General features: G+C 42.6%; 2 protein-coding genes across 3 annotated transcripts in view; one reads left to right on the top strand and one right to left on the bottom strand.

Annotated features, from left to right (window-relative positions):
- The window catches only part of wdr59 (WD repeat domain 59), an 88,228-nt gene extending 70,685 nt beyond the window's left edge, over positions 1 to 17,543 (bottom strand). The window contains exons 1-7 of the mRNA XM_060923255.1: positions 17,476 to 17,543; positions 17,049 to 17,098; positions 4,534 to 4,669; positions 4,184 to 4,269; positions 3,997 to 4,077; positions 1,906 to 1,943; positions 1,720 to 1,808 (exon numbers count right to left, since the gene is read on the bottom strand). Coding sequence (XP_060779238.1) covers positions 1,720 to 1,808; positions 1,906 to 1,943; positions 3,997 to 4,077; positions 4,184 to 4,269; positions 4,534 to 4,669; positions 17,049 to 17,098; positions 17,476 to 17,529 — 534 coding nt within the window. The 5' untranslated portion in view covers positions 17,530 to 17,543. The remainder of the gene's footprint in view (positions 1 to 1,719; positions 1,809 to 1,905; positions 1,944 to 3,996; positions 4,078 to 4,183; positions 4,270 to 4,533; positions 4,670 to 17,048; positions 17,099 to 17,475) is intronic.
- Positions 17,544 to 19,269: 1,726 nt separating this feature from the next.
- The window catches only part of nob1 (NIN1 (RPN12) binding protein 1 homolog), a 33,781-nt gene continuing 26,221 nt past the window's right edge, over positions 19,270 to 26,829 (top strand). For both annotated transcript variants that reach the window (XM_060923252.1, XM_060923251.1), the window contains exons 1-4: positions 19,270 to 19,345; positions 22,826 to 22,958; positions 23,043 to 23,176; positions 23,261 to 23,332. In XM_060923252.1, the coding sequence (XP_060779235.1) occupies positions 19,277 to 19,345; positions 22,826 to 22,958; positions 23,043 to 23,176; positions 23,261 to 23,332 (408 nt within the window). In that variant the 5' untranslated portion in view covers positions 19,270 to 19,276. The remainder of the gene's footprint in view (positions 19,346 to 22,825; positions 22,959 to 23,042; positions 23,177 to 23,260; positions 23,333 to 26,829) is intronic.

Raw genomic sequence — 26,829 nt, 5'->3', positions numbered from 1 at the left:
CCTCACCAATCAGTGCACAGGGGAGTGTCTGCTCACGCCCCCAGCCTCACTCGGCACGGCTTGGCTCGCTTCAGCCCCACTCCAAAACAGTGCGGGTTTTAGGGGCTAAGCAGGGCTGAAGCGAGCCGAGTCGTGCTGGTTTTTGGTAGTCAAAACGCGAGCCGTGTCGGGCTGAAGTGAGCTGAAAAAGGGTAGTGGAAAAGGGCCATAAGTCCCAGTTTTACCATGGGCTTGAGTTGTACCATTTTTTTTTTTTTTTAGACAGGGCGGACGGACCAGGGCATTCGCCCGCCTGGCCGTGCCCGACGAGGAGCGCTCTCGGCCGGCTTGGGAGGCAGACGGCAGCCCCTCCCCCTCTCCTCATGGCACGCCCCCACCGTCTACCCTTCCCTGCCTCCTGCTTCTCATTAGCAAAAAACGACGCACTGGGAAAAGGGCTGAAATGGGGCTTTCTCCCAGGAGGCTATATCTACGTACTGAGGGTTCATTTCGAGAACGGCTGCGGATATAACATCCGGAAGCCTCCACGAGCCCGTTTAAAGCATCAACAAACCACCATGCCATGGGCCCTTTCAGGTCGGTCCGGGGCGGCACGGTGGTGTAGTGGTTAGCGCTGTTGCCTCACAGCAAGAAGGTCCGGGTTCGAGCCCCGTGGCCGGCGAGGGCCTTTCTTTCTGTGTGGAGTTTGCATGTTCTCCCCGTGTCCGCGTGGGTTTCCTCTGGGTGCTCCGGTTTCCCCCACAGTCCAAAGACATGCAGGTTAGGTTAACTGGTGACTCTAAATTGAGCGTAGGTGTGAATGTGAGTGTGAATGGTTGTCTGTGTCTATGTGTCAGCCCTGTGACGACCTGGCGACTTGTCCAGGGTGTACCCCGCCTCTCACCCATAGTCAGCTGGGATAGGCTCCAGCTTGCCTGCGACCCTGTAGAACAGGATAAAGCGGCTGCAGATAATGGATGGACGATGCAGTGAGCGTACACAGCGAACAGGAAGCCATTTTGGAGTTCAACCTTGAAGATATTAAGCAAAACTAGAAGGGCACTCGATAGAAGAGTCCATACCTCTGCCAAGCCACATATGATCAACATCAAAATCAAATCATTTGATTCCTTGGATAAGACTAAAGCTGGACACCAAATTTCATCCAAATCTGTTTACTCCTTTTCGAGATATGTTGGAAAGAAAATAAATCCTGGATCTGCAAACATATCCGGATTTACATCCAACAATACAAGGCGACTAAGGACGTTTATTTGTATTTTTTTTTTCCCTAGAACCATTCAACTTTGGGATCGTTTGCCAAGAACCATAGTTGAAAGTAGTTCTTTAGAGACATTTAAAAGTTAAGGCTCTTCAATACTTAATTGATCAATTTGTCATGGTAGTTCTGGGACTGTTTAACTTTTTTCGTGGTGTTCATTTACAGCACGCATTTTGACAATTGATATGTATCGATAGTGGATTTTACTTGGTTTTAGATAGCGGTTTTTGTTGAATAGTTATGATGCTAAATTAAATTTTACCAGCTTAATAAAGAACAATGTAGAACAATATATAAAAATCTAATCAGTTGTTCCTTGGCCCATGGCTCACCTTCCGTCCAAATTTCATCAAAATCCGTTCACTACTTTTTGAGTTACATTGAGAAAAAAATAAACAGATGCAAAAACATCACAGTAGTAAAAATGAACATTTCTGTGGTCAAACTCACTGACTCACCCGTCTGTCCCAGATCCTGACGTCTCCGTCGTGACTCGAAGCCAAGCAGTGCTGATTCTTTCTGTTCCACTTCACCTGAGACGCTCCGGCTGCACAACAAAGACAAAGAAGGACGAGGGATGAATCTGTGCTCGGTGCACAGCTGGATCTCAGGTTTAATCTGAACTCTGGAGGATGTAAACTCACCCACTGCTGATAGAGCTCCTGTAGGCTTACGGGTGTCTCTGGATGGGGAAAAAAAAAAAACCCACACACACGCCATCAGATTTTGATTGAGGCTCCCAGGGTGAAATTATCATCAATTCTTCTGTTTTGTTGTTTTCAAGTCAAAAAGTATGATCTTCTGTGGCTGAATCTATCCAAGTAGTGAGCAGATATAGTGAGTAAGGAAGCCATTTGTGATTCTGCCAAATTATGTGTTGAATGGACTTTTTTTTGGGGGGGTGGTAATCGGTCAAAGGCGAGTTGATAATGCATTTTTTATTTTTTTAAAAGTACTGGATTACATAAGAGACCTAAAATCGAGCTGCTTATCTACAAGGCTGAGTGAGTGATTGATTTTTCTTTATTGCCATGTCAGCATCTGAGGCTATATCATGGCAAACACATTTTTAGCAGATATCACAATTACTTTATAAATAAATAATTAAAACCAACAGAATTACATTAAAATAAAATTTATAATGAATAAATAAAATGAGCTCCTTTAAAAATGTGACAGAAACGAACACTTGCTGATTGTCGACAAAAACAAACAACAAAAATAAATCACTGTCTGTGAATAAATTAAAAATCTGGAACATAAAATAAACTAGATAGAACTCGACGCCAACGGTGTCGATGGGGACGCCTCCGCCCGGAAGACTACACGCCTTATTAAGCTGTGATTTGGGGATGGACATTTGACCTCACAGTAATCTTGACCTGGTGAAATTACTTGTATTAGCCTTGGAGATATTGTGTTCACAAGGTTTTCAGACAGACATTTGACCTCACAGTGACCTTGACCTTAGACCTTTTGATCTCAAAATCTAATCAGTTCATGTTTGTCCCAAAGCGCACAAATGGTGAAAGTTTGGTGAAATTCCTTTCATCAGCATTTGAGATATCGCGTTCACAAGGTTTCGGGACAGACAGACAACCCGAAAACATAATGCCTCCTGGACCTTACAGTGGCGGAGGCATAAAAATAAATATAGAGATCGGTAAATAAATAAAAATCTGGAACATAAAATAAAATCAGTAAATAAACCTGGAACATAAAACAAAATGAGTAAATAAATAAATCTGGAACATAATACAATGAATAAATACAGATCAGTAAATAAATAAAATCTGGAACATGAAATAAAAATTAAATACAGATTGGTAAATAAATAAATACACATCAGTAAATAAATAAAAATCTGGAACATAAAATAAATAAATATAGACCAGTACATAAATAAATAAAAAACAAAACTGGAACATAAAACAAAAACAGTAAATAAATAAATATGGAACATAATAATCATAAAATAGAATAAATAAACAGACTGGTAAATTTAAAAAAAAAAAAAATCTGGAACATAAAAAATAAATACAGATCAGTAAATAAATTTAAAAAATGTAGAACATAAAATCGGAAAATAAATTAAATCTGGAACATAAAATAAAAAATAAATACAAATCAGTAAAAAAAAATAAAATAAATTCTAGAACACAATAAAATAAAATAAATAAAAATTGGTAAATAAATTAAAAAATAAAAAAAAAATCAGGAGATGACATAACCCCCTCCGGCCCCCACATGAAACCCCAGTCCAAATTTTCCGAAGTTGAACTGGTTGCCACGTAAAAAGGCACAACTCCTCTCATCACTTAACATAACTGCGAGGTTTCGTTAAAAAAAAATTCCGAATAGTTTTTGAGTTACGCTCCGGAAACTAATGTTTACAGACAGAGCGATAGCTATAAATCACCCTGCATTATATACCGGAGGGATAAAAATCTGGATGCCTCTTTGTACCGTATTGTCCATCTGTGACAGAACATTACAGACCTGTTTACATCCTAATGCAATTTTAAAGAAATCCAACAGACGTAAAGTATTTTATTTAAAGCCCGAGACTAGAGTTAATTTTTTTTTTTTAAATCAGAAATGTACAGAATATACTGCTGGCGTTTTCACAGTACAGTATTTATATAATAGTAAATATCACTAATCACACTGTCATTTTTATACGAATTATAAAAGGTTAAAGTTGTTTGGATGTTGCGTTGTTTTTCCCTCCTCACCTTGTGTCCCATATGTAGATGTAGGTGTCGACTGAACTCGTGACGAGAAATTCCGGCTCAAACCACGACCAATCCAAATCGCTGTGATGTGACGTCAAGTTGGGGGAAAAAAAAAAAAAGTTAGTGTCAGCAAAACGTATTCATTTTCCCAGAGCTCTAAATAAACACTGAGGTTTCATTCCATCACCTTATAACTCGTGTGTGACCTTGCAGGGACGTGTGAGACCCTCCACATCCATCGCGCCATGCGTACAGGTCCACACGCTGATTACTCTACACACACAAATCAAACATCACATCCACCAACACACTAAACATCACTGAGAACTGAACCTGTCAGCAATAAACCACTTCGTTACAGGAAAAAGATAAACAGCGGTGTGGTGTGACGTCACCTGATGCAAGATAGCGCTCCTATTATCTCCTCAAAGTTGATTATTTTCTTATCACAGGACATTTCATCTCATTCCTTGCTCAATATCCTGATTGTGGCTTTGACCTAATAAACCTGCTCAGAACGGATAAATCTGCGCTTACTGAAGCAGCGAACAGGTGAGCTTCCGTCTTGTGCGGATTCCACTGCACCGTGCCGACGTCCCACTTGCTCTGACGGCCTATTTTGCGAGGAGCCTCCGACGGCGCCTCCAGGTTCACAACGTACAAGAAACGTCTCCTAACATAAGCAGAAGACGCAAGAGCATAAAAAAAAAAATTTATCCTGCACATCAGTGTTTTACAACCTGGTCCTCATGGACACCCAGAGGTGCTCCATTTTTGCTCTCCAAGGCCCAAAACACATGAATTGGGTGTTGAGCTTTCTTGACTGCTTGGTTCTGGGGTGTTTGTTATGCAAGACATTTTTGAACAGATTCATAAATTAAAGCATTTTTAAGAAAGAGGTCAGTGAATAACGGAAAGGTCTTCGTGCCACTTGTAGTGTTGGAGTTATTGAGACCACTTTCGTCTCAAGACCATTTTTTGAAGGTCTTGGAATCGACCGCGTTTCAACTTGGGCTTGTCTCAGTCTCAGGATTTTATTTCAAGACTGGTCAAGCCCACAACTGCTGGGATTTCACCAACTTGCCTGTGCATTGTCTGATTTATTCGTTAACATCGTTACCGTGACTGGATGTCAAATTCCCTGTTTCAGATGCTACCAATAACACGATTCATTGCTAATTTTAGATTTTTTTTTCTTCCTGTAAACGGCTGTCACCCCTGCCTACTCCTTCACACGCACTGCTCTTGACTCGATTTCAAATCCTCAAAGTCTTGGTCATGACTTAGTCTCGGTTTCAACGTTCGCCACTTGTATTTCGTTATTCATTTTTGTAAATCTCGCATTAATGTTTTAGTTGATCACATGATTTAAAGTCATATATCTTCTTCTGGGCGGCACAGTGGTGTAGTGGTTAGCGCTGTCGCCTCACAGCAAGAAGGTCCGGGTTCGAGCCCCGTGGGCGGCGAGGGCCTTTCTGTGTGGAGTTTGCATGTTCTCCCCGTGTCCGCGTGGGTTTCTTCCGGGTGCTCCGGTTTCCCCCACAGTCCAAAGACATGCAGATTAGGTTAACTGGTGACTCTAAATTGACCATAGGTGTGAATGGTTGTCTATGCGTCAGCCCTGTGATGACCTGGCGACTTGTCCAGGGTGTACCCCGCCTTTCACCCGTAGTCAGCTGGGATAGGCTCCAGCTTGCCTGCGACCCTGTAGAAGGATAAAGCGGCTACAGATAATGAGATGAGATGAGATATCTTCTTCTTTAGTGTTCTACCTGATGGCAGGTCAGGCTCTGACGTCCATCAGAGTTTCTAGGAAACATTACAGTAGTGGTTTCCCGTTGCCTTCTACTGGATTATTATTCTTAGGTTTCAATCACGTGACTTTTCTTAGCGGTTTTACCGGAAGTGAAATAGCTGGCGGTCTAAACAGCTGCCGTAGTGCAAACAACTAGCGATAACTTATCAAAGTACGCTTGTAATCTAGAAGCCACTGCTGGCTTTAGATATATTCAGAAGATTGCTATGTGCAATGGAATCGACCCCGACAGTCTGGGAAAGAAGGATTTGTCATACGATCTGGAAAACTACCCTTCAGTCGAGTTCCCCGACATCTCGAACTATCTGGTGTTGCAGACGTCCTTCTACACCGCAAAACAGATGAAAGTGTGGAAGAGTATGGAGGCTTATAACTTTTTTGCACGTGGATGGGTAAAGGACCGCGCTATCAAGTCGCTGCCCAATGAATCCTGGATTGTTTTTGCCCGTGTAAGTATTTTTTTTTTTTAAGCTTTTCGTTCATGTCTTTACAACGAAGCGCTGCAAGTTGAAGAGTAAACAAACAGTTGGCTTGACTCTCAGTTGTGCAGGCTCTTATCTCTCAGGTAAATCATTCACAAAGATCATTAGAAACCCCTTTAAAGACCTGGATCTTAGGCCCTGTCCACACGGCAACGGATTCAGGTGAATCTGATAAAATTATTTATCGTTTCGGCCTGGCGTCCACACGGCACCGGCGTTTTGGGTGCCCCAAAATGAAATCTTTTGAGAACGGGTTCCAGAGTGGAAAGATCTGGCAATGACGCCGTTGCGAAGTCGTCTGGATGAGTAGAACGGACTTGTTTACGATGACGTCACAACCACATGTGCTTCACGCCGGGTAGAAGTGTAACAAACTCGATGCGAGTTGTCAACAAATCCTATAACTTGGTTCATGAAACGCGCTTACAAAATATTTTCCCTGTGAATATTTATTGTGTAATGGTGCAAAGTGAGAGAGAGAGAGTGAGAGAGAGAGAGAGAGAGTCAATCCCGCCAGCAAAAATAGGGAAAAAAAGGAGCGATCTCACCTCTTCAGATGTTGGTTTAAGTCCTACAATACATTCCTCAAAAAGGGTGTAGAAGAACAAATTAATCCATCAATGTGTAGCATTCAATTTATTCCAGACCATTAAAGACGCCGCCTTCCGCGTAGAATCATATGTCATCCTCGCCGCCATATTGGATGGGTCAAAGCGGAGAATAAAGATGCCTCGTTCATGTGCTGCGTTTAACTGTACCAACAGGTTTGCCGTCCAAACGAGATCACATGGGATTACCTTTCACAGGTGAGACTGGAAAAATACTTTTCATTGTATTTGGTCATTATAACGTAATTTTACGAACAGATTTTTCTGACTTTGTGGCTAATATGAAGTCTCGCGCATAATAGTTTATGCGCATGCGTCCTTACTTCTTCTATTGTTCTGGTGTCTCCGAAGGGACCGTCTTACAGCGCCCCTAGAGGTGTGGCATGTGTATTGCATCGTTTTCAGCAAGCGTCGCGTTGCCATATGGACCTGATATTTTACTGATCCGTTGCCCATGTGGACACGATTTTTTTTTTTTTAAATCTCGTTGCCGTGTGGATGTAGCCTTAGTTAAACAAGACGGAGAAGAAGTGATCACGACGCATTGTAACTGTACGGCTGGGGAAGAATTTTGTCGCGACCTTCATGCATATGGACTTTGTAAGGAGTGAGGAGGAAAGAAAGAAACAGCTGGGGACTTTCGCGCTTCGTGACTTAAAAAAAAAAAGGTAATTAACAACACATAGCAAGTAAAGTACTTGGAAAACACGAAGGACATAGCTGAGAGGGAAATACAAACCTTTCACCAAGTGAAACTCGAGCGCGCTTTGACTCGGCTCACCGAAAAGCCACCTTTCACGATGTCTTTTTGTGAAATCCTGTATTCGTTCACACTTTTTTTTTTTAGTTCACGGGGAGCCCTGAAGAAACTTATCAGTTTCACGGTTTGATCGATTCAGACAATGCAAGCGTACGGCATTTTTCATGCAAGCAATGTACCTTGTCCGTACAAATGCTTTGTCAAGCGAGTTTCAGTCGACCACCAGCTAAAGTTCTGAATAACTAATGAAGCAGATGTGACGTCACGTGAAACCCAGCAATAGGAGGTTTTCTCCTCTCAACCATTCACATACTGTACACCTATAGACGATTTAGAGTAGTCAGTTAACTTAACTTTGGACTGTAGGGGAAATCGGAGCACCTGACACAGGGAAAACATACAAACTCAAAACAGAAGTGCCCCCGTCAGCCACTGGCCTTGAACCCAGAACCTTCTTGTTGTGAGGTGACAGTGCTAACCACGACACCGCCGTGCTGCCCAAAGTAGTATGCAAGACTTGAAATTAGATTTTGAAACAAGCATCGTCTTATATTATAAAAATAATAATAATAATTTCAATTTATAGAGCGCCTTTCACAAACCCAAGGACGCTTTACACAGGAGTTCCCAAAAAAAAAAAAGCCACACTAGGAAGAGTAGTGTGAGGTAAAGAGAAAAAAGTTTTCAAGTTAGCTTTGAAGGAAGAGAGAGAGTGGAACAGTCATGAAGCGATTGTGGTAACGAGTTCCAAAGTTTCGGAGCAGCAACACTGAATGATCTGCCACCCATAGATGCCAGTTTAAAACGTGGGACAGTCAGAAGATCTGAAGGAGCGGGAGGGACAGTACAAATGAATCAGCTCACAGAGATCGGAAGGGGCGAAACCATGAAGAGCGTTATAGGTGAAAAGCAAGATTTTGTATTTAATCCGAGAGATAACTGGCAACCAATGCAGCTGCTGGAAAACAGGAGCGACGTGAGCAGTGTGCTTGATGAGCGTCAGGACTCTAGCTGCTGAGTTCTGGATGTACTGCAGGCGATTGAGCAATGTGGCAGCGAGACCGTAAGAAAGAGAGAATTGCAATAGTCAAGACGAGAAAAAAATAAAAACGCATTGACCAAGATTTTGGCATCGGTTTCCAACGCTACGTTCACACTGCAAGGCTTAATGCTCAATTCCGATTTTTTTGTGAAATCCGATTTTTTTGTGAGGTCGTTCACATTAACAAATATATGCGACTTGTATGTGATCCTCAGTATGAACGAAAAGCGACCTAAAAGTGTTCCGCATGCGCATTGCAGGATACGACGACGTCACACGCAGTGAGCATGGCCAGTGTTTACGGAAATAAAGCCGCCCGGTTGCGGTATGACTCATCCAATCTAGCTTGAATAGCTGCATCCCCCCAAATGGAAATCAGCTCCCTAACCTCTGCGTCCTTCCATTGAGAAGATTCAGAACCTTCACAGCCCGAAGCGTCCCTCGCATTGATGTCATGCGCAGGGGCGCAGATACGTTTTTTGAACTGGGGGGGACAAAGCTGCCAGCAAACCAACCCCAACCCCGATATGCCTGTCAAACTTGTTGTGGGTTACCATAGCAACCAAGCTCGAGCTCGCAACCTGTGCAGTCTGCGCAGCTCAACCAACCGAATATCAGTCTTTGTTTTATGTGAGTTGTTGCAACTATGTATACACTGCCGTGCACCTCAATAAACCGAATGGTAATTAGTCTTTTGATTTTTCCGTGAGGTTTGCCTTATGCAAAAAAAGACAGCATAGACGTTTTTTCCTCCCTATAAGTGGGGGGGGACCGAACGAGGTGAATTTAAATCTGGGTGGGACGACTCCCACCCTCTATCTGCGCCCGTGATTATGTGCCATGTTGTTGTAACTTTTTTTTGAGAGACCCGCCGCCTACTTCAGCGCAGAATAGTGACGTTTGTGGCTTGTTGATGACGTGTAAGTCGGATGAATGCGACCTGGCGGTTCAGACTGAAGTCGCATATGAAAAGAGCGGATAGGAATCGGAATTAGGACCACATATCCAAACGGCCTGGGTCGGATTTGAAAAAATCGGATCTGTGTCGTTCATATTGTCAATAAAAGATCGGATACAGGTCACATATGGGCGAAAAGATCGGATTTGAGTCACTTCAGCCTGCAGTGTGAACGTAGCCCAAGAGAAGAGGGCGGAGACGTGCGGATGTGAAAGAACGCAGCATTCTTCGGAATTAGTTTAAAATGGGGTTCAAACGTAAGGACGGAGTCAAAAAGAGCTCCAAGGTTTTTTTATAACTTGGAAAAGGACCATACTTCCCAACCCTCCCGATTTTAGCCTCCGTCTCCCGATCGTATTTGTTAAAAACGGGATAATCTCCCGGTTTGGGGAAATCCCTAGCGCCAAGTTAAAAATTATGTCCAATCAGAATCGCAGGGTTTTTTCTAGAAAAATTTAGTATGAGGGCGCTCACCATGGCGAGGGAGCGAAGCGGGGGAGGAGATGGTGCCGGTTGTTCCCCCCGCCGCGCAAAGCCTTTGAAAAATGCTCCAATGGGACATTCTGAGTATCTGAGAAGGAAATTGTAACAAATTGTCTGTCAACATTGAAAAAGAAAGAAGTAATCTTCTTCTGCCCCGGACAGTCTTTGGCTTTCTTCCGTTTCGTGCCGCGGGATGACCTCTTTAAATGCCCAAGTGTCAACAAAAACAACTCGCGAACTACTTCTGTCAAAAGCTCCCGCGCCGGTGGGTGAAAGGTCATTCAGTCTCGAGAAATCTCGATCTACAAGTCAGCTGACCTTGCATGTAACCCATGTCAAATCTCGCGAGAGCAGCCGCGACAAGTAAACAACTAAACAACATGGCGCCTCAGTCTGGAAAACGCCAATTCGGATTGTTTTTGCACCGTCTGGCGGTGCATCTACTATGATTGGAATATTTTTGGAGCAATTATAACGGATTTGATGATCAGACACATTGTCACGTAGTGTTGCTGGGATGTTTTCACAGAGTCAGTAAGGGGAGTAAGAGGGCGCAGCGCCCCTGTTCCCCCGTTTAGACGAAAGCCTGGAATCGTATGAGAAACACTCAACTGATTTTTTAACCAATCAACGAACAGAACGACAGTCACTTCCGTAATGTAGGATTCACCCAGGCTGTCCGACATTTTTTACAAGCAGTCATTCATCATGGCCACTAAACCCAATACCAGACGGCAAAAATACGAATACCAGGTTGCATGGGAGAATGAATTTCTATGGATAAGCAAATGTTTGACCAGCCAGTTACACATTTTAAGATAAAGATACCTTCAATCAGAATATTATGGACATTTGAGTATGAAATTAAACTAGTCTTCCACAGCATTTCAGAAACAAACTGTACAACTTCTAAAGTGTTTAGTGAAATTTTGCACGACAGAGAATTTGTCTGATGAGTGTATTTGAATCGTGTGGTAGCGTCTTAGTGCAATTTTGAATTTATGTTTGAAAGTTTACAAGTGAATTATCTGGAAAGTGAGTGATTTTGATCGAGTTTTGAGGTTTTAAGTGAAAGATTACTAGTGGGTGTATTTTGGTCGGACTAAAATTTTGCATTCGAGTGAATTTCTTTGTGGAGTACATTTTGATAGTATGGTCGTATTTATAGCGCCATTTTAAAATTTTGTTTGAAAACTTGCAAAGTTTGCAAATGAGCAAATTCCTTTGCTGCATTTCGATAGGATTTCTAGTGCTTTTTAAAAATTCTGTTGGAAAGTATTTAGTAAGAGAGATGCATTTTAGTCGTACAAAATCAGTGCAGCATTTATTTAAATTGAGTTGTTCGTATTCTGATTAAATCTTATTAAAATTTTATTTAATTTGCATATGATATTATCAGGGGTGGCACGGTGGTGTAGTGGTTAGCACTGTCGCCTCACAGCAAGAAGGTCCGGGTTCGAGCCCCGTGGCCAGCGAGGGCCTTTCTTTCTGTGTGGAGTTTGCATGTTCTCCCCGTGGGTTTCCTCCGGGTGCTCCGGTTTCCCCCACAGTCCAAAGACATGCAGGTTAGGTTAACTAGTGACTCTAAATTGAGCGTAGGTGTGAATGTGAGTGTGAATGGTTGTCTGTGTCTATGTGTCAGCCCTGTGATGACCTGGCGACTTGTCCAGGGTGTACCCCGCCTTTCGCCCGTAGTCAGCTGGGATAGGCTCCAGCTTGCCTGCGACCCTGTAGAACAGGATAAAGCGGCTACAGATAACGAGATGAGAAGGAAAGCACATTTGATGCAATCCAATAATACTTTCATTCACTGTGACTATTTTAAGAAATTATAAACATTCTTCTAAAGCACCACTTGTGTGATTTTCTGTGGGTCTCTGTATGTATACAATATTCAGGCAGGAGATTTTTCAGCTAAAAATCTGATTTAAGACTTCCCTTTCATTGTTATTATATTAAAATTCAGGACAAGAGTATTATTTCAGATTTTTCACTTGGAGCTCTCTCATGCCTGATATGTAACCTATAGTAATTGATCGAACAATATCAACAATTCAAAAAATCTTTAATTGTCCAAATTTCAAATGGTTTGCAATTAATTGAGATCCACTGTTTTTATCGTTTCAACCGCGCATCAGACCCTCGTCCAATTGAAAATGTCGTTCACGCACTTTTCTCATCTCATCTCATCTCATTATCTCTAGCCGCTTTATCCTGTTCTACAGGGTCGCAGGCAAGCTGGAGCCTATCCCAGCTGACTACGGGCGAAAGGCGGGGTACACCCTGGACAAGTCGCCAGGTCATCACAGGGCTGACACATAGACACACACAACCATTCACACTCACATTCACACCTACGGTCAATTTAGGTGGCGTTTACATTAGACCGTATCCGTCTCGGATGCACTGTCCGTTCACATTAAAACGCCGGGAAACGACTCCACAGGCGGAACAACTTGAATCCGCCAGGGCCCACGTATTCAATCCATTACGTATCTGATCCGGTGCTGTGTAAACATTGAGAAACGAGGATACGCTGTGCTGAGCTCTAGCTGACGTCGTCATTGGACAACGTCACTGTGACATCCACCTTCCTGATTTGCTGGCATTGGTCATGCCACGTTGGTCATGTGACGCAACTGCTGAAAAACGGCGCGGACTTTCACTTCCTGCTATGTGTCCTGAATCACTGCTCGTGCGCTTCACTCGCGCGCTCTGTGAGCTGCGCAGGGCCAGAGTGCGCACCCTCCAGATGGCACTCGCTGTTCAGGGCGGAGTGATTGGGAGTGCAGGATGCCTGTGGAGCCGAGCGCATCCGTGTATTGGCGTTGCTGTGTGCACGCGAATCGTTTTTAAAACGTTAATCTGATGATCCGCTGATACGGTCTAATGTAAACACCACCTTAGAGTCACCAGTTAACCTAACCTGCATGTCTTTGGACTGTGGGGGAAACCGGAGCACCCGGAGGAAACCCACGCGGACACGGGGAGAACATGCAAACTCCGCACAGAAAGAAAGGCCCTCGCCGGCCACGGGGCTCGAACCCGGACCTTCTTGCTGTGAGGCGACAGCGCTAACCACTACACCACCGTGCCGCCCCAATACTATATTATAAATAAATTAGAACCCTCCACCCCTTTTTTTTTTTGGGTTCTGGTGTGTTTGGAGCCAGTCGAGAGGAGAAATCGAGTCCGTCTCAGGGTTCCTGAGGAAACACAGATCACTTTAGTGCTCTCTGGCAACAACAAGAGGTGAAATAGAATCTCAGACTTGTAGAAGATGATGTACAACCCCTGGCAAAAAGTATGGAATCACCAGTCTTGGATGAGCACTCATTCACACGTTTTATTCTGTAGAACAAACTCAGATCACAAACATGATACAATAATAAAGTCATTCCAAAGTGCAACTTCTTGGCCTTCAGAAACACTAAAAGAAATGAAGAAAAAGCATTGTGGAAGTCAGTAAATGTTACTTTTATAGACCAAGCACAGGGAAAAAAAAATACAGAATCACTCAATTCTGAGGAAAAAAATATGGAATCATGAAAAACAGACAAACAAAAGAACATTCAAAACACATCACTAGTACTTAGTTGCACCACCTCTGGCTTTTATAATGGCTTGCAGTCTCTTAGGCATGGACTTGAGTGACAAACAGTATTCTTCATCAATCTGGTGCCAACTCTCTTTGATTGCAGTTGCCAGATCAGCTTTGCAGGCCGGAGCCTTGGCGTGGACCATTTTTTTTTCAATATCCACCACAAGTTTTCTATTGGGTTGAGATCTGGACTATTTGCAGGCCATGACATTGACTGGATGTGTCTTTCACCAAGGAATGCTTTCACAGTTTTTGCTCGATGGCACGATGTGCTGTCATCTTGGAAAATTATTTCATCATCCCCAAACATCTTTTCAATTGAAGGGATAAGAAAACTGTCAATGTAAACCTGTGCATTTTTCGATTACGTTCATTATGTCTTATATTGAATATTGTTAGTTTTTTTTCTTTTTTATCAGACATCTAATTTTTTAGGTTTGTTTACCTGACATGTTTCGACGTACGACTGTCGTCTTCCTCAGAGCGTCACCGGATGTTATTGGTGACGCATCTTTTATCGGCTGATGTTTCCGAAGGCGTGGCCTTCCTGTCTGGATTGACAGGTCGGTCACGCCTTCTACTGTCTGTTCGTCCCCTGCAAGATGGCACTCCAGGTATGGGAGAGCATGTACGCTCCCTCATCTCGGTTGATGGTCCTCGGGCTTCGCTTACGGATCTCTATGGCCTCCCTGATTCAGCGCTGATGTTTATTATCTTCTGTGCGGATGACTCTGGCATTCCCCCAGTCCATAACATGATTTTCCCTTTTGCAATGATCTGTTATGGCTAGGAAGGAGTTTCAACACAAGAAAAAATGAACATAAGAAAGAGTGCGAAAAGGAGACAGCTACAAGACAAACCCGAACAATAAAAGAAAAGGCACAACAGGAAAATTATAAGTCAGCCATAACAGAGCATTGCAAAAGGGAAAATCACGTTATGGACTGGGGGATTGCCAGAGTCATCCGCACAGAAGATAATAAACATCAGCGCTGGATCAGGGAGGCCATAGAGATCCGTAAGCGAAGCCCGAGGACCATCAACCGAGATGAGGGAGCATACATGCTCTCCCATACCTGGAGTGCCATCTTGCAGGGGACGAACTGACAGTAGAAGGCGTGACCGACCTGTCAATCCAGACAGGAAGGCCACGCCTTCGGAAACATCAGCTGATAAAAGATGCGTCACCAACAACATCCGGTGACACTCTGAGGAAGACGACAGTCGTACGTCGAAACATGTCAGGTAAACAAACCTAAAAAATTAGATGTCTGATAAAAAAGAAAAAAACTAACAGTAAACCTGTGCATTTATTGAAGAAGTCACCACAGCCATCTCCCCAGTGCCTTTGCCTGACATGCAGCCCCATATCATCAAGGATTGTGGAAATTTGGATGTTTTCTTCAGGCAGTCCTCTTCATAAATCTCACTGGAACGTTCCAGCATATGCAGATTCGTGATTCATCACTGAAGACAACTTTCATCCAGTCAGCCACAGTCCATGATTGCTTCTCCTTAGCCCATTGTAGTCTTGTTCTTTTCTGTTTAGGTGTCAAAGATGGTTTTCTTTTAGCTTTCCTAGATGAAAATCCCATTTCCTTTCGGCGATTTCTCACGGTTCGGTCACATACTTGTACATTGACTCCAGCTTCCTCCCATTTATGCTTCATTTGTTTTGTTGTACTTTTTCGGTTTTCAAGACATATGGCCTTAAGTTTTTTGTCTTGACGCTTTGATGTCTTCCTTGGTCTACCAGTACGCTTGGCTTTAAAAACCTTCCCATGCTGTTTGTACTTGGTCCATATCTTAGATACAGCTGACTGTGAACAGCCCACATCTTTGGCAACCATGCGTGAAGAGTTACCTTCTTTAAGAAGTTTGACAATCCTCTCTTGTTTCAAGAGACATCTCTCTTGTTAGAGCCATGATTCTTGCCAATCCACTTGATCCAGCAGCCCTCCAAGGTGTGATAACTGCGCTGTTTCTAACTGCAGACTAACGAACAGATCTAATCTGAGGCAGGTGTCAATTTAGGGAAAGGAAATTGACTGGGTGAGTCCTTATTTTCTACCTGAAAATCTAGGTTTTCAGAGTTAGATCTTTTGGACAGTCATCTTTTCAATTCACTGGTTCTGTTTTATGGAATAACCTCCCCGCCCATATTAAGTCTCATTCCAACAAATTTAGTTTTAAAAAGGAAGTAAAAAAGCATCTAGTCACTTGTCTACACAATCAAGGATCAAATCCTTTCCTCTATACATAGTATTTTACATTTTTTTTTCATACCTACGATTGCGACTTTATGGTGTTTAACCTGTAAAATAATTACTATGTATTAAGATTCTCGTTTTATTATAATTATTATTACTTTTTTTATTAAATTTTCATACATACTCAGTATTAATTAACTTAATATGTATATGTGATAATATGTGATTAATGTATAATTAGTATTTACCCGCCATCATGTCATCACTCATATGGACCGCAATGGAAATAAGTTTTAAACTTTCTTGCGTTATCCATGTACAACTAGTGTATATTTTCCATATTGTATTTATTATATTATGTATATACATTGGTTTACTAAATAAACAAACAAACAAAGGTTAAAGACCAAGCTGTTCTCAGATGCTTTCTGTTAAATAATTAATATTTTTTTTACATTTTTTATAATCTTTACTTTCTCTGTATGTTTTAAATTTACTTTAATTTTATTCTATTTTATTCCACTGGTTTCTTTTTCTCCTTTTTTCTTTTTGGCATTTTATTATTTTATTTCTACTATTGTTTAATTCTTTTCTTTTAATTAATTGTTTTAGATTAAAAATAAAATTATTTTATGTAATTTTATTTCTCTATTGTTTACTGTTTCTGCTTCTGTAAAGCACATTGAACTGCCATGGTGCATGAAATGTGCTATATAAATAAACTTGCCTTGCCTGAAAATTGAGTGATTCTATATTTTTTTCCTCAGAATTGAGTGATTCCATATTTTTTTCCTTGTGCTTGGTCTATAAACGTAACATTTGCTGACTCTCACAATGTATTTTCTTCGTTTATTTTAGTGTTTCTGAAGGCCAAGAAGGTGCACTTTGGAATGACTTTATTATTGTATCATGTTTGTGATCTGAGTTTGTTCTACAGAATAAAACCTCTGAATGAGTGCTCATCCAAGACTGGTGATTCCATACTTTTTGCCAGGGGTTGTAGAAAGGACTTGGGGAAAGTTCAAGGAATTCCACACTGTGTGGGAAAGTAGTTTTTCTCGAACAGTGTGGAATCAGGCAGGAATTACACACCCAGAAAGAACAGCATAATGCCCCAGACAGTCCACTGACATCGCAGTCGCCTGAAAACACAAAAGACTCGAAATTAGCTGCACAAAAACAAACACACTTCCTCAGCAGGATACCCTGCTTATTCTCATGCTTAGTATCATAATAATCATTATTACTACTCATGACACTATTACAAATTCATACAAATGAATCAATCAATCAATCGAGGCTTCTTTTATTCCTCAGACGTTTTACAAATCCGCTAAATACTTTAACTGGTTCAAATAAATCCCAAACTGTTTAGCCACCGTTAGCTTGGACACTTTGGTAAATGAATAATAAATGTATGTAAGCTTTTTCCGGACAGTCTGAGTATTAATTATTATTTTAAGGTGTGAATAATTCAATAAACAGAGCACCGGACCGCCTCCAGACACTGTGTTTGTACCTGAGCGTCTCGAAACTCCACCACAACATTCTCGCTGCTCCACCGGGCCGCCATCTTTATTCTCCGACTAAAACATCAACAAATGACATCACGAGATCTCGCTACAAGTTCTCGCGAGATTGTCTTTTAGTCGATGGAAAATCTGGACAGCTCGTCAGAGTGAACCCGCCATCTTACCACTCGCATCTCTGTGGTCTTTCCTGACTTGTCTTTTTTTCCCTTTTCATGACCTTTTCTTATTTTCTCACCTTTACCGTCATTCCTTACATATCTTTATAGCGCTCCTTGTTTTTCTTTCCTTTTCCAGTCCAGTCTCTGATCATTTTTTGAATGGCTGTTTTATGACTATTAGGGCCAAATTATTCAATTCTGATTGGTCAATCAAGGAGGGCTTTTTTTGGCTAGTCCGTTGCTTGGTTACGGTTAGAAAAATTAGCAAATTTCTCATCTCATCTCATCTCATCTCATCATCTCTCGCCGCTTTATCCTGTTCTACAGGCAAGCTGGAGCCTATCCCAGCTGACTACGGGCGAAAGGCGGGGTACACCCTGGACAAGTCGCCAGGTCATCACAGGGCTGACACATATGCCGCTTTTCCACTACAAACGCGGCTGAGTCGGGCTGAGCCGTGCTGTGCTGAGTTGGGCTGAGTCGAGCTGAGTGGGGCTGTTGGAGCTGCATTTCGACTACCACCGCGCTGAACCGTGCTGGCTGGAAGTGGGTGGACACATTGGGTGGAGTTAGCGAAAGTGGGTGGACGTCACGTGATGTCGTTAAGCGGCGCAAACAGTGACATCAGTGATCTTTTAAGCGGTAGTCTCACGACCCGGATAGTAAACAATAAACATGGAGGACATGGAGTCGTTAGTGTTGCTGGTCTTGGTTCTGTGGCTTGTTGTCACCGACAACGCCAACAGATACTGGCAAGAGCGTATAGATGAGGCGAGGCGCATAAGGCTCCAGAAATTCTCGTAATTCGTAATTCTTCTTCTTCCGGGTTTACGGTGTTTACAGATCTCAGCGTGCTTGCGGGGCGTGTGTGGGCATGTGAGGACACTCCTCCTCACCAATTAGTGCACAGGGGAGTGTCTCCTCACGCCCCCAGCCTCACTCAGCTCGGTTTGGCTCGCTTCAGCCCCACTTCAAAACCGTGCGAGTTTTGGGTGCTAAGCAGGGCTGAAGCGAGCTGAGTCGTGCTGTTTTGAGATAGTCGAAACGCGAGCCGTGTCGGGCTGAAGTGAGCTGAAAAAGGCTAGTGGAAAAGGGCCAATAGACACAGACAACCATTCACACTCACATTCACACCTACGGTCAATTTAGAGTCACCAGTTAATCTAACCTGCATGTCTTTGGACTGTGGGGGAAACCGGAGCACCCGGAGGAAACCCACGCGGACACAGGGAGAACATGCAAACTCCACACAGAAAGAAAGGCCCTCGCCGGCCACGGGGCTCGAACCCGGACCTTCTTGCTGTGAGGCGACAGCGCTAACCAAGTCCACCGTGCCGCCCACAGTGAGCACTGTAGATAAATAAATATCTATCAAATAAATGGAATATACTGTATGAAAGAGGAAGATACACAGTATAAGAGAAAAACTGAAATAATCTACAGAGAAATAATTATAGTAGTAAAAGAGCTGTTTAAAACAATGATCAGAGACTGGACTGGAAAAGGGGAAAAAAGCGATGGGAGTGGTAAGATGGCGGCCAGCTGGCTTCACTCTGACGAGCCAATGAGCGCTCCAGGTTTTGCAGCGAGCTCAGTGGACCGGGCTGCTGATTGGTACACGCGGTTCAAGATGGTGGCCAGGATGGTGGAGCATGTTGTCGCTGATGCGGGGGCTTTCTTAAAAAACGCCGCTTTACATGTAAGTTTTTATGGGTTTTGGATGATCATTTTGACGAGATTTGCGTTTTTTTTGTTTTTATTTTGTCGCATTTTCGAGTTTATAGTGTCGCTTTTGGTGTTTATCTGTGGTGTAGTGGGATTAGCTTAGCTTAGCTTGGCTTAATGTTAACAAGTGGTGTGTGTTTATTAGGTATTTAAAGACTGCTGGTGATTTAAGGTGATGTTTTACGTTATCTTATTTATTTTACTGATATTTTCAGGTTAAAATTGTCTTTGTGTGTGTGTGTGTGGTGTGAGCAATAGTGTTGTATTACACTAATCATACAGCATGCAAAGTTTACACTAGAGCCTGATTGATTTTGGATTTTCAAGACCGATTTCGATATTTGACGATTCGAAAATCCGATAATAATATCAGCTGATATTCTTTTTTTTTTCTTCTAGAAACACAACATAAGCAAATATATTTTCCCTGGTTTGTTTTGTGTGGTTATTTAAAAATTTTCACCAAGATAAAATGACACACAATGTCGTTTATTAAATAATCGGGCAGTGAGTTGTGGACATGGCACTATTAGTGATAGTGATAGCTATATCACCATTACAGAGAGCGACAACCCTGCCCCACACGAATCCCAGGCTCAGCTGGCACCAACTGACAGCATCTGGTAAGGGCCCCTGTCCAGGGATCAAACAATAGTGCGCCTCTGGCAACAGGGGGGCACTGTCTTAGTCAAGCAGTACAAAGGTTGAGTAAGGTGTCTTGGTGCTTGTATGAACTGAGTTTTACAAAGTCAACGAACAACAGAACCGTCCAGTCATACCCCTTTTCCACCAAATCAGTTCCAGGGCTGGTTCGGGGCCAGTGCCGGTGCTGGTTCACAACTCGTTCAACTTGCGAACCAGCTGAGAACCAGTTTGCTTTTCCATAGCTTGGGGTGCTAAGGGGAGCCACGTCATTACGTCGCTGCGTTTGCATAAACCTTGGCGCGAACATCGAAGTAACAATAACACGGAGAAGAAGAAGAAGCAGCAACAACAACAATAATGGATGACTGCTGCTTTACTGCATCCTTGATATCTCGTCACTTATTTAAAAATGGCGCTCTCTCGCAGTCTTGCTTTTGTTGTTGGTCTTAACAACTCCGCCCCCCCCCCGCTGACGTAAGCAGTTCTTTCCTCTAGCCCAGCAAAGAGCTGGTGCTAGCCTGGAACCGGTTTTTCTGGCCCATGGCAGTTCTTTGTCAGTGGAAACAGAAAACCCGGTTCCAAACTAAGCACTGGCCCCGAACCAGCCCTGGAACTGATTTGGTGGAAAAGGGGTATCAGAGAACACTGCGGGGCAGTTTTGGAGCTTCCCGATCGTCGCGCTCTTTTGTGCCATCGGAATACAAGCTCTTAAGTCCAGAGACGTGTTTATTAAGAGCGTGACAATAAACGACTTGACTTACCGTGTAAGGTATGGAGGTGCAGCGAGCAAACATCGGCCACGATGGACTACCATAGTATTATAATTATTAATCATCAGCAAGTTAACGAATATATTATCGGTGTCTGGCATGGTGGTGCAATGGTCTCCCCATGTCTGTATGGATTTCCTCTGGGTGCTCTGGTTTCCTCCCACAGTTCAAAACTTGGGTAAAATACCCAGCCATGGGGGTTCCACAAGCCAGTGTGTAGTTGGTGCCGGTTTCAAGCCTGGATAGATTGGGCAAGTTTGCGTCAGAAAAGGCATCTTGTGTAAAAACCTATGCCAGATCAGAAATTGCGAAGGATGATCCGCTGTGGTGACCCCTAATGGGATCAGCTGAAATATGATGATTTTATTCCTGAGAAAAATGTTGGTGAAATGAACATAACATGCTCCCCGTTGTGGTCAGGGAGCTTGTGTGTCTCAGGGACCCCTAGATCTCTGCTAGTGGGAGATTGGTCTTCTGGTAGGGCCCCTCCCCCCCCATGCTGGACAGGTTGAAGGGTTGAGGCAAGACGAAGAGCGATCCACTGGCCCTCCAGGTTGGGGGTTGGACACAGGGTTAACAACCCTGTCCTGTAAGACAAATGTTCCGGAAAGAGCAACTGAAATAAGCTGCCCTACATGCCAGGAGGAATAATGGGCAGTCGGTAAGTTTTCCGTTTCTGGTTGAGGGTACGCCCTGCACATTTTGGCTGCCGCTTCTCATCAGAGCTTTTTGTTTTTCTTTTTGTGTTTGTATAGTTTTTGTTTTGAGTGTTTTTGTCCGCCGGTTGTGGCGTAGCTCCGGACCCAGATTTGAGCGTCAGTTCCCTTCAGGCCTTGGTGCGCTGTAGGTGATGCCTGTGCTCCTTGCTATGGAATGCAGTGAACTCGTTGGTCTTTTAACATCGGGGTTGTCCGGCGCTCTGTGCTTGGCGTGGTGTTCCGAGCGATGTTGCCTGGTGGCGCCGCTCTGCAGGCGGTGTGAGACATTCCTTCATACGTCTTTTGGTGGACTGTGGGTGGCTACGCCATTGGAATTGCATCCTGACCCTCTTTTGGTGGTCTTTTTAAATTTTTGAAATGTATTTATTTATTGTAATTGTAATGCAACCTTGGGTGTGAGGAAGGTGCTATGTAAGTTGTTATTATTATTAAGTCAGCCAGGAAGAATGTAAAATGACTCTGCTTGGGTCAGCTGATTGTTGTGATTTGTGGCGCTCCAAGCACGTTTCACACGAGTGGAGTTGCAGTGTGCCCACTGGTGGACAGACTACACCATGACAACACTCATAACATTGGCTGAAGGATCCATCTTCCATCTCTTATGTCATTTATTGGCGGTTATAAACACCAAAGCTCATTTCTCTTGAATTAACTCATATCGGCTGATGATAATATTGACTCGCCGAATTATTGATCAGGCTCGAATTTACACTAATCTAACTTTCCTGCAAGAAAACGAAATCAGCGACTGGGTGATGTCATGGAACAATTACGGGTACCTTCCCGGAGTTGATTATTTTTCCATTTCAGCATGTCCAAGTGTTTTTATCCATCAATCTATCATATCAACCATGACACTGACATTTAAAATCATGAAATAACACGTCATACCCTTTTTATCCATTGATACTGGACTGTAGTTACATTTAATATCGTTGAACATCTGCAAAACGAGTTATCACTTATGCTAAAGGGGCTATAAGGAGTTTCTTTTGAACCTAGTAAGACAAAATACGCAGGATGTCATGTTTCCGAGTAAGCTCCTCTGTCCTGAAGACTTTCCTGTGGTGGAAAACTTCTCCTAGTACTGGAGACTCCTTCCATCGTGCCTTCTTATAGAAAACTTCACACAGATGATGATGTTAAATAATAACATGCTTTTAATAATGTTATTAGTCTTAGATTATGCAAATCATCCACCGAATAAGTCTTTGTGAATGAGTTGCGACTAGAGAAACATGAAAGTGTATAGAAAATGAAAGACCAATCCGAGTTGGGGATTCAGTAGGTATGATCCGCATCGTGTTTACCTCGTTTTAGGAAATTGGGAAGAATATCTACACCCTGAAGGATGTCGTGAATGAGATTCGGGACAAACAGACGAAAAGGAACTTGGCGTTTTTACCCTACAAGCTGAACTTCAAAGAACCTTTTCCAGAACACGTCCGATTCGGTGAGCGAATCAGTTCAGTGACTCGTACTCGAGTTTGCGAATCTTCAGTGTACGCTGATTTCTGCTTTATTTTCTCATTTACAGTGACCGAGTTTGCCAAAAAGACTGGAGATTATCCCAGCCTGTCAGCGACAGACATTAAGGTCTTGGCTCTGACCTACCAGTTGGAGGTGGAGAATGGTGGAGCTGCTCACTTGAAGAAAGAACCAGCAGTACAGGTATTAACATTGAACTAAGGCTTGTGTCTAAGTCACAATAAACATGCGCTTCGGATTAACATAATGTCCTTCCGTGAGCTTTAGGTGGAAGTCCACAGTACACAAAGACACCCAGAAGCTCCGGTGAACATCGCCGGGTTCCACCTTCCTTCAAAAGTAAGACTTAATCCTACAGTTATTGTATAGATCTGTCTAGCACGTCTCTTTTTTTCTTTTTCCCAGATCTATATATGTTTTTTTATTATATCCCTCATTCACTTCCTATATCCCTGCAGGGATTGGTCAAAGACTGCTCACATGATGACAAAATAGTTCCGCCATTGATGAAGCAATGTATCTCATGACGTCAACTAGGGCTGTGCGATATGGGAAAAAATGAATATCCCGATACATTTTCTCCATTTCACGATATACGATATATATATATATCTCGATATATTTAAATCTCCTCTAAAGGACCCCATGAAATCTAACTTTTACTCTTTACTGTTTTCACTACAATTCCTGCAGATTAAATAACATTCTTGGTTAACTTTACAGGTGGTTTTCAACAACGCATTTTAAATTGTCATGTTGGTGATTAATCACAATTGAATTGAAATAAGACTATTTTTATTCAACAAAGATGTGGCACAAACTGCAAAAACAATCTTGAAAATTGCAACAAAGGGGCAACACAATACAGAGCTGCTCAGAGCTCAAACCAATAAAGTGCAAGCTCAACACTGAGAAAGACATTTACATGGATTAAAGTTTTCCGTCGTGTGATGGATTTCCGTCAACTGAACTCTCCCAAGGCCAAATGTGAGGTCGGTGCTGATCCGAGGAGAATTAAAATGACGGGTGGTTGGGTAGAGATTGGGTTATAACACTGATGTGTTGCAACACCATCAACTATCAGCAGGGTTTATTTAACTTTGTTTTTGAGCCATGCTTTGTGTCGTTCATTTCCTATGTTTGATCATGTTTAAACGTTCGCTGTCTACGGTGCGGCATTAAAAAAACATGCGCTGTCAAAATTGGCAAAATACATTCCCATGTGCTTGGCGTGCTTGTGTCTGACCATTTCTGTTTTGTATTAAATTAAATCTTGCCAAAATGACTTAGTTCAAACCTGGACATATAGAAATAGAGCATGTAAAAAAAAAAAAAAACGAAAAAATAAACCCCGGAAAGCCCGCTCCTCTGCTTCAGCCAGACTTGAAGACCCGACGGTGCAATGCTTGCAGACTGTCAGAAGTAATTAGACCTAAATTTATAGCTAACAAATCAGCAGACGCCCCAACAATTATTATTTTCGTTAGGCCAATGTGTAAGGTGTGTTAGAACCGTGCCTTATAGCCTACGTTATATCACAATTTAAAGGCCGTTTGAGGAGTTGGAGGCTGCGAGCGCAATGATGTTCCGACATGCGCTAAACTTTATTCCCTGAAAATCATACACCAGCGTTCAATGCCCCAAACAGTCAAAATGTCTAGAAGACTACGGTTAAATAATAATCATAGCCTACTAAGTTAAATTACGTCAAAACATCTGTTTCTGGCCTATGAAATGATGGAGGAAAATGAGAACGAACGCAAAGTAGATAGCAGCCAACTTCACCCGATATTTTAGGTAACTTAACACTCGTGTTGGCCACAATATTTCTCTTAATAAAATCTTGAATTGTTTTTGAAGTCGTATTCAACACAAAGTAAGGTCAAATTTTAATTTTAATTTAAGTGAAGATCCAAACTTTTTTCTATATTGACGTCGAGCACAGAGGAGCATGTCATTCTGCTTTCGGTTTCGGCAGCATGGATGCGCTTCACATGAAAGAAGGCACTGATGTGTCTGCCATCGATAAAGGTGTAAAAAACAAGTGGAGGTGGGCTTGGCTGTACGAAATAGGTGAAAACGGAAAGCCATTTAGTTCATGGTGCAAAAAACTAAACATTCCACGCGCTTGCATTTGTGTGGTTTGCCACAAAAAATAACATACAGAAGCAATGGAAAGAAAGTGCAATAAATTAATATATTAATCCATTAATTAATTGATAATAAGGTTATCAGTTCTAAGTTAACCATTCTCAGAATTTCATCGAAATCCACCCATAACCCCCCCCCCCCGTAGAATTTCATTGAAATCCACCCATCCCCCCCCCCCGTAAAACAAAATGAATCTTTAATCCTTGCAGAAAATTGAAACATGGGTTCGAGGTATGGCTACGGGTGTGCGTGCGTTCCCCAGAAGAACCGCCTCCTTCCATTCCGCCATCAACTGATCGTGTTAAATAATGCTGCAGAGAAATCATTGAACTTTAGCATGGCAAGCCAGACTAAATGTGAATATTTAGTCTGGCCTCGATCCGTAGACATTTCCGAAGGGTGTAGGAGGAACAAACCGCTGTCTTTCAAACTGCCTTTGTGCGTATAGGCCAACGCTCTGACCAATCAGCGCAACAGTGACTGTGACGTAGTCAGAGCGACAGAAAGCAGTGGGGGAGGCCTTGAAATAAATAATTTTTCAAAATGCGTATTAATTAATAAACAGGTTCTCGATATTAAGAAGTTTGGAGATAATGACCACAAGTTTGGAGTCTGTACCACATACACTCTTTTTTCCAAGTGTTTTTCAAGGGTTTGCTTAAACTGTTTGAGAGTTTTTATTTAGTGGTGTTTGGTGAAATAATTTCCCTTAAATTTAAAATAACGGGAAAATAAGAAACAATCAAAAAGTAATGTTTCAAAGCTGTTTATTAATTCTTTGTACTGCACAAACTAGCCCCATCCTTTTGGCTACGAGCGGAGCCAGCTGGTAGATCAGACTTTTGCCATAGCCGGTCGGCAAAACAGCGAAAACGTCCTTCTTGAAAAGGAATGAGCGGAGAGCCTCTTCCTGCTCATGTTTCAACGAAAACTCCAAGTCTAATTCTTCTAAAACTGATTCCAAAGCGGAGTCAAACGCGCGCTGTTCACTAGCCGTAGCCATCTTTCCTGTTGCGCTTTCTCCAGCGTCGCGCAGCCTTGTCGTCACTCCTGCAAAAGCCCGCCCAAAGAATCCAAACAAAAACCTTGCGTTGTGATTGGCTGGCACGATTTGATGCCCGGGGTGTTTTTGTTTATATGGTGCGAGGCTAGACCCACTCGCTAGGCAAAAATATTTTTGGCCGCTAGGCGGGTGGGTCTAGTTTACTAGGCTAATTGAACTTGATTTTATAGAGTCTATGGACGTGACGTGACCCTAGTGATTGCTGATCGGATCTCAGTGTCACCTGCGAAAATCTATCACGTTTTAGAAAAGAAAAAAGCATCCAGTTTCAAAGCCGCTTCATAGTAACGAGGACCTTGATAGAAATGTCGTGGAGTGAAAAGTACGATATTTGTCTTTCAAATGTCATGAAGTTAGTCAGAAGTTTAAAAAAAAATACTCAAAGTACAGATTCTCAAAAAGCGTACTCAAGTAAATGTACTTCGTTATTGTCCACCTCTGCCAAGCAGTATATGCCATCATGCACTGCGGTCGCACTGAAGAGAAAAAAAAGAAAAAAAAAGGCAGGTGAAAGAGAGGAGCTACCAGTGTAGCAATGAGAGAATATTACGTATACATGTAAGTAAATTTCCGTTTGACTTTTGCTGAGTGTTTTCGAATTTTAACTGTTTTTAACGTCGTA

This window comes from Neoarius graeffei, chromosome 6 (assembly GCF_027579695.1).
Source record: "Neoarius graeffei isolate fNeoGra1 chromosome 6, fNeoGra1.pri, whole genome shotgun sequence".
NCBI lineage: Eukaryota > Metazoa > Chordata > Actinopteri > Siluriformes > Ariidae > Neoarius > Neoarius graeffei.
This window is presented reverse-complemented; position numbering and strand designations above follow the sequence as displayed.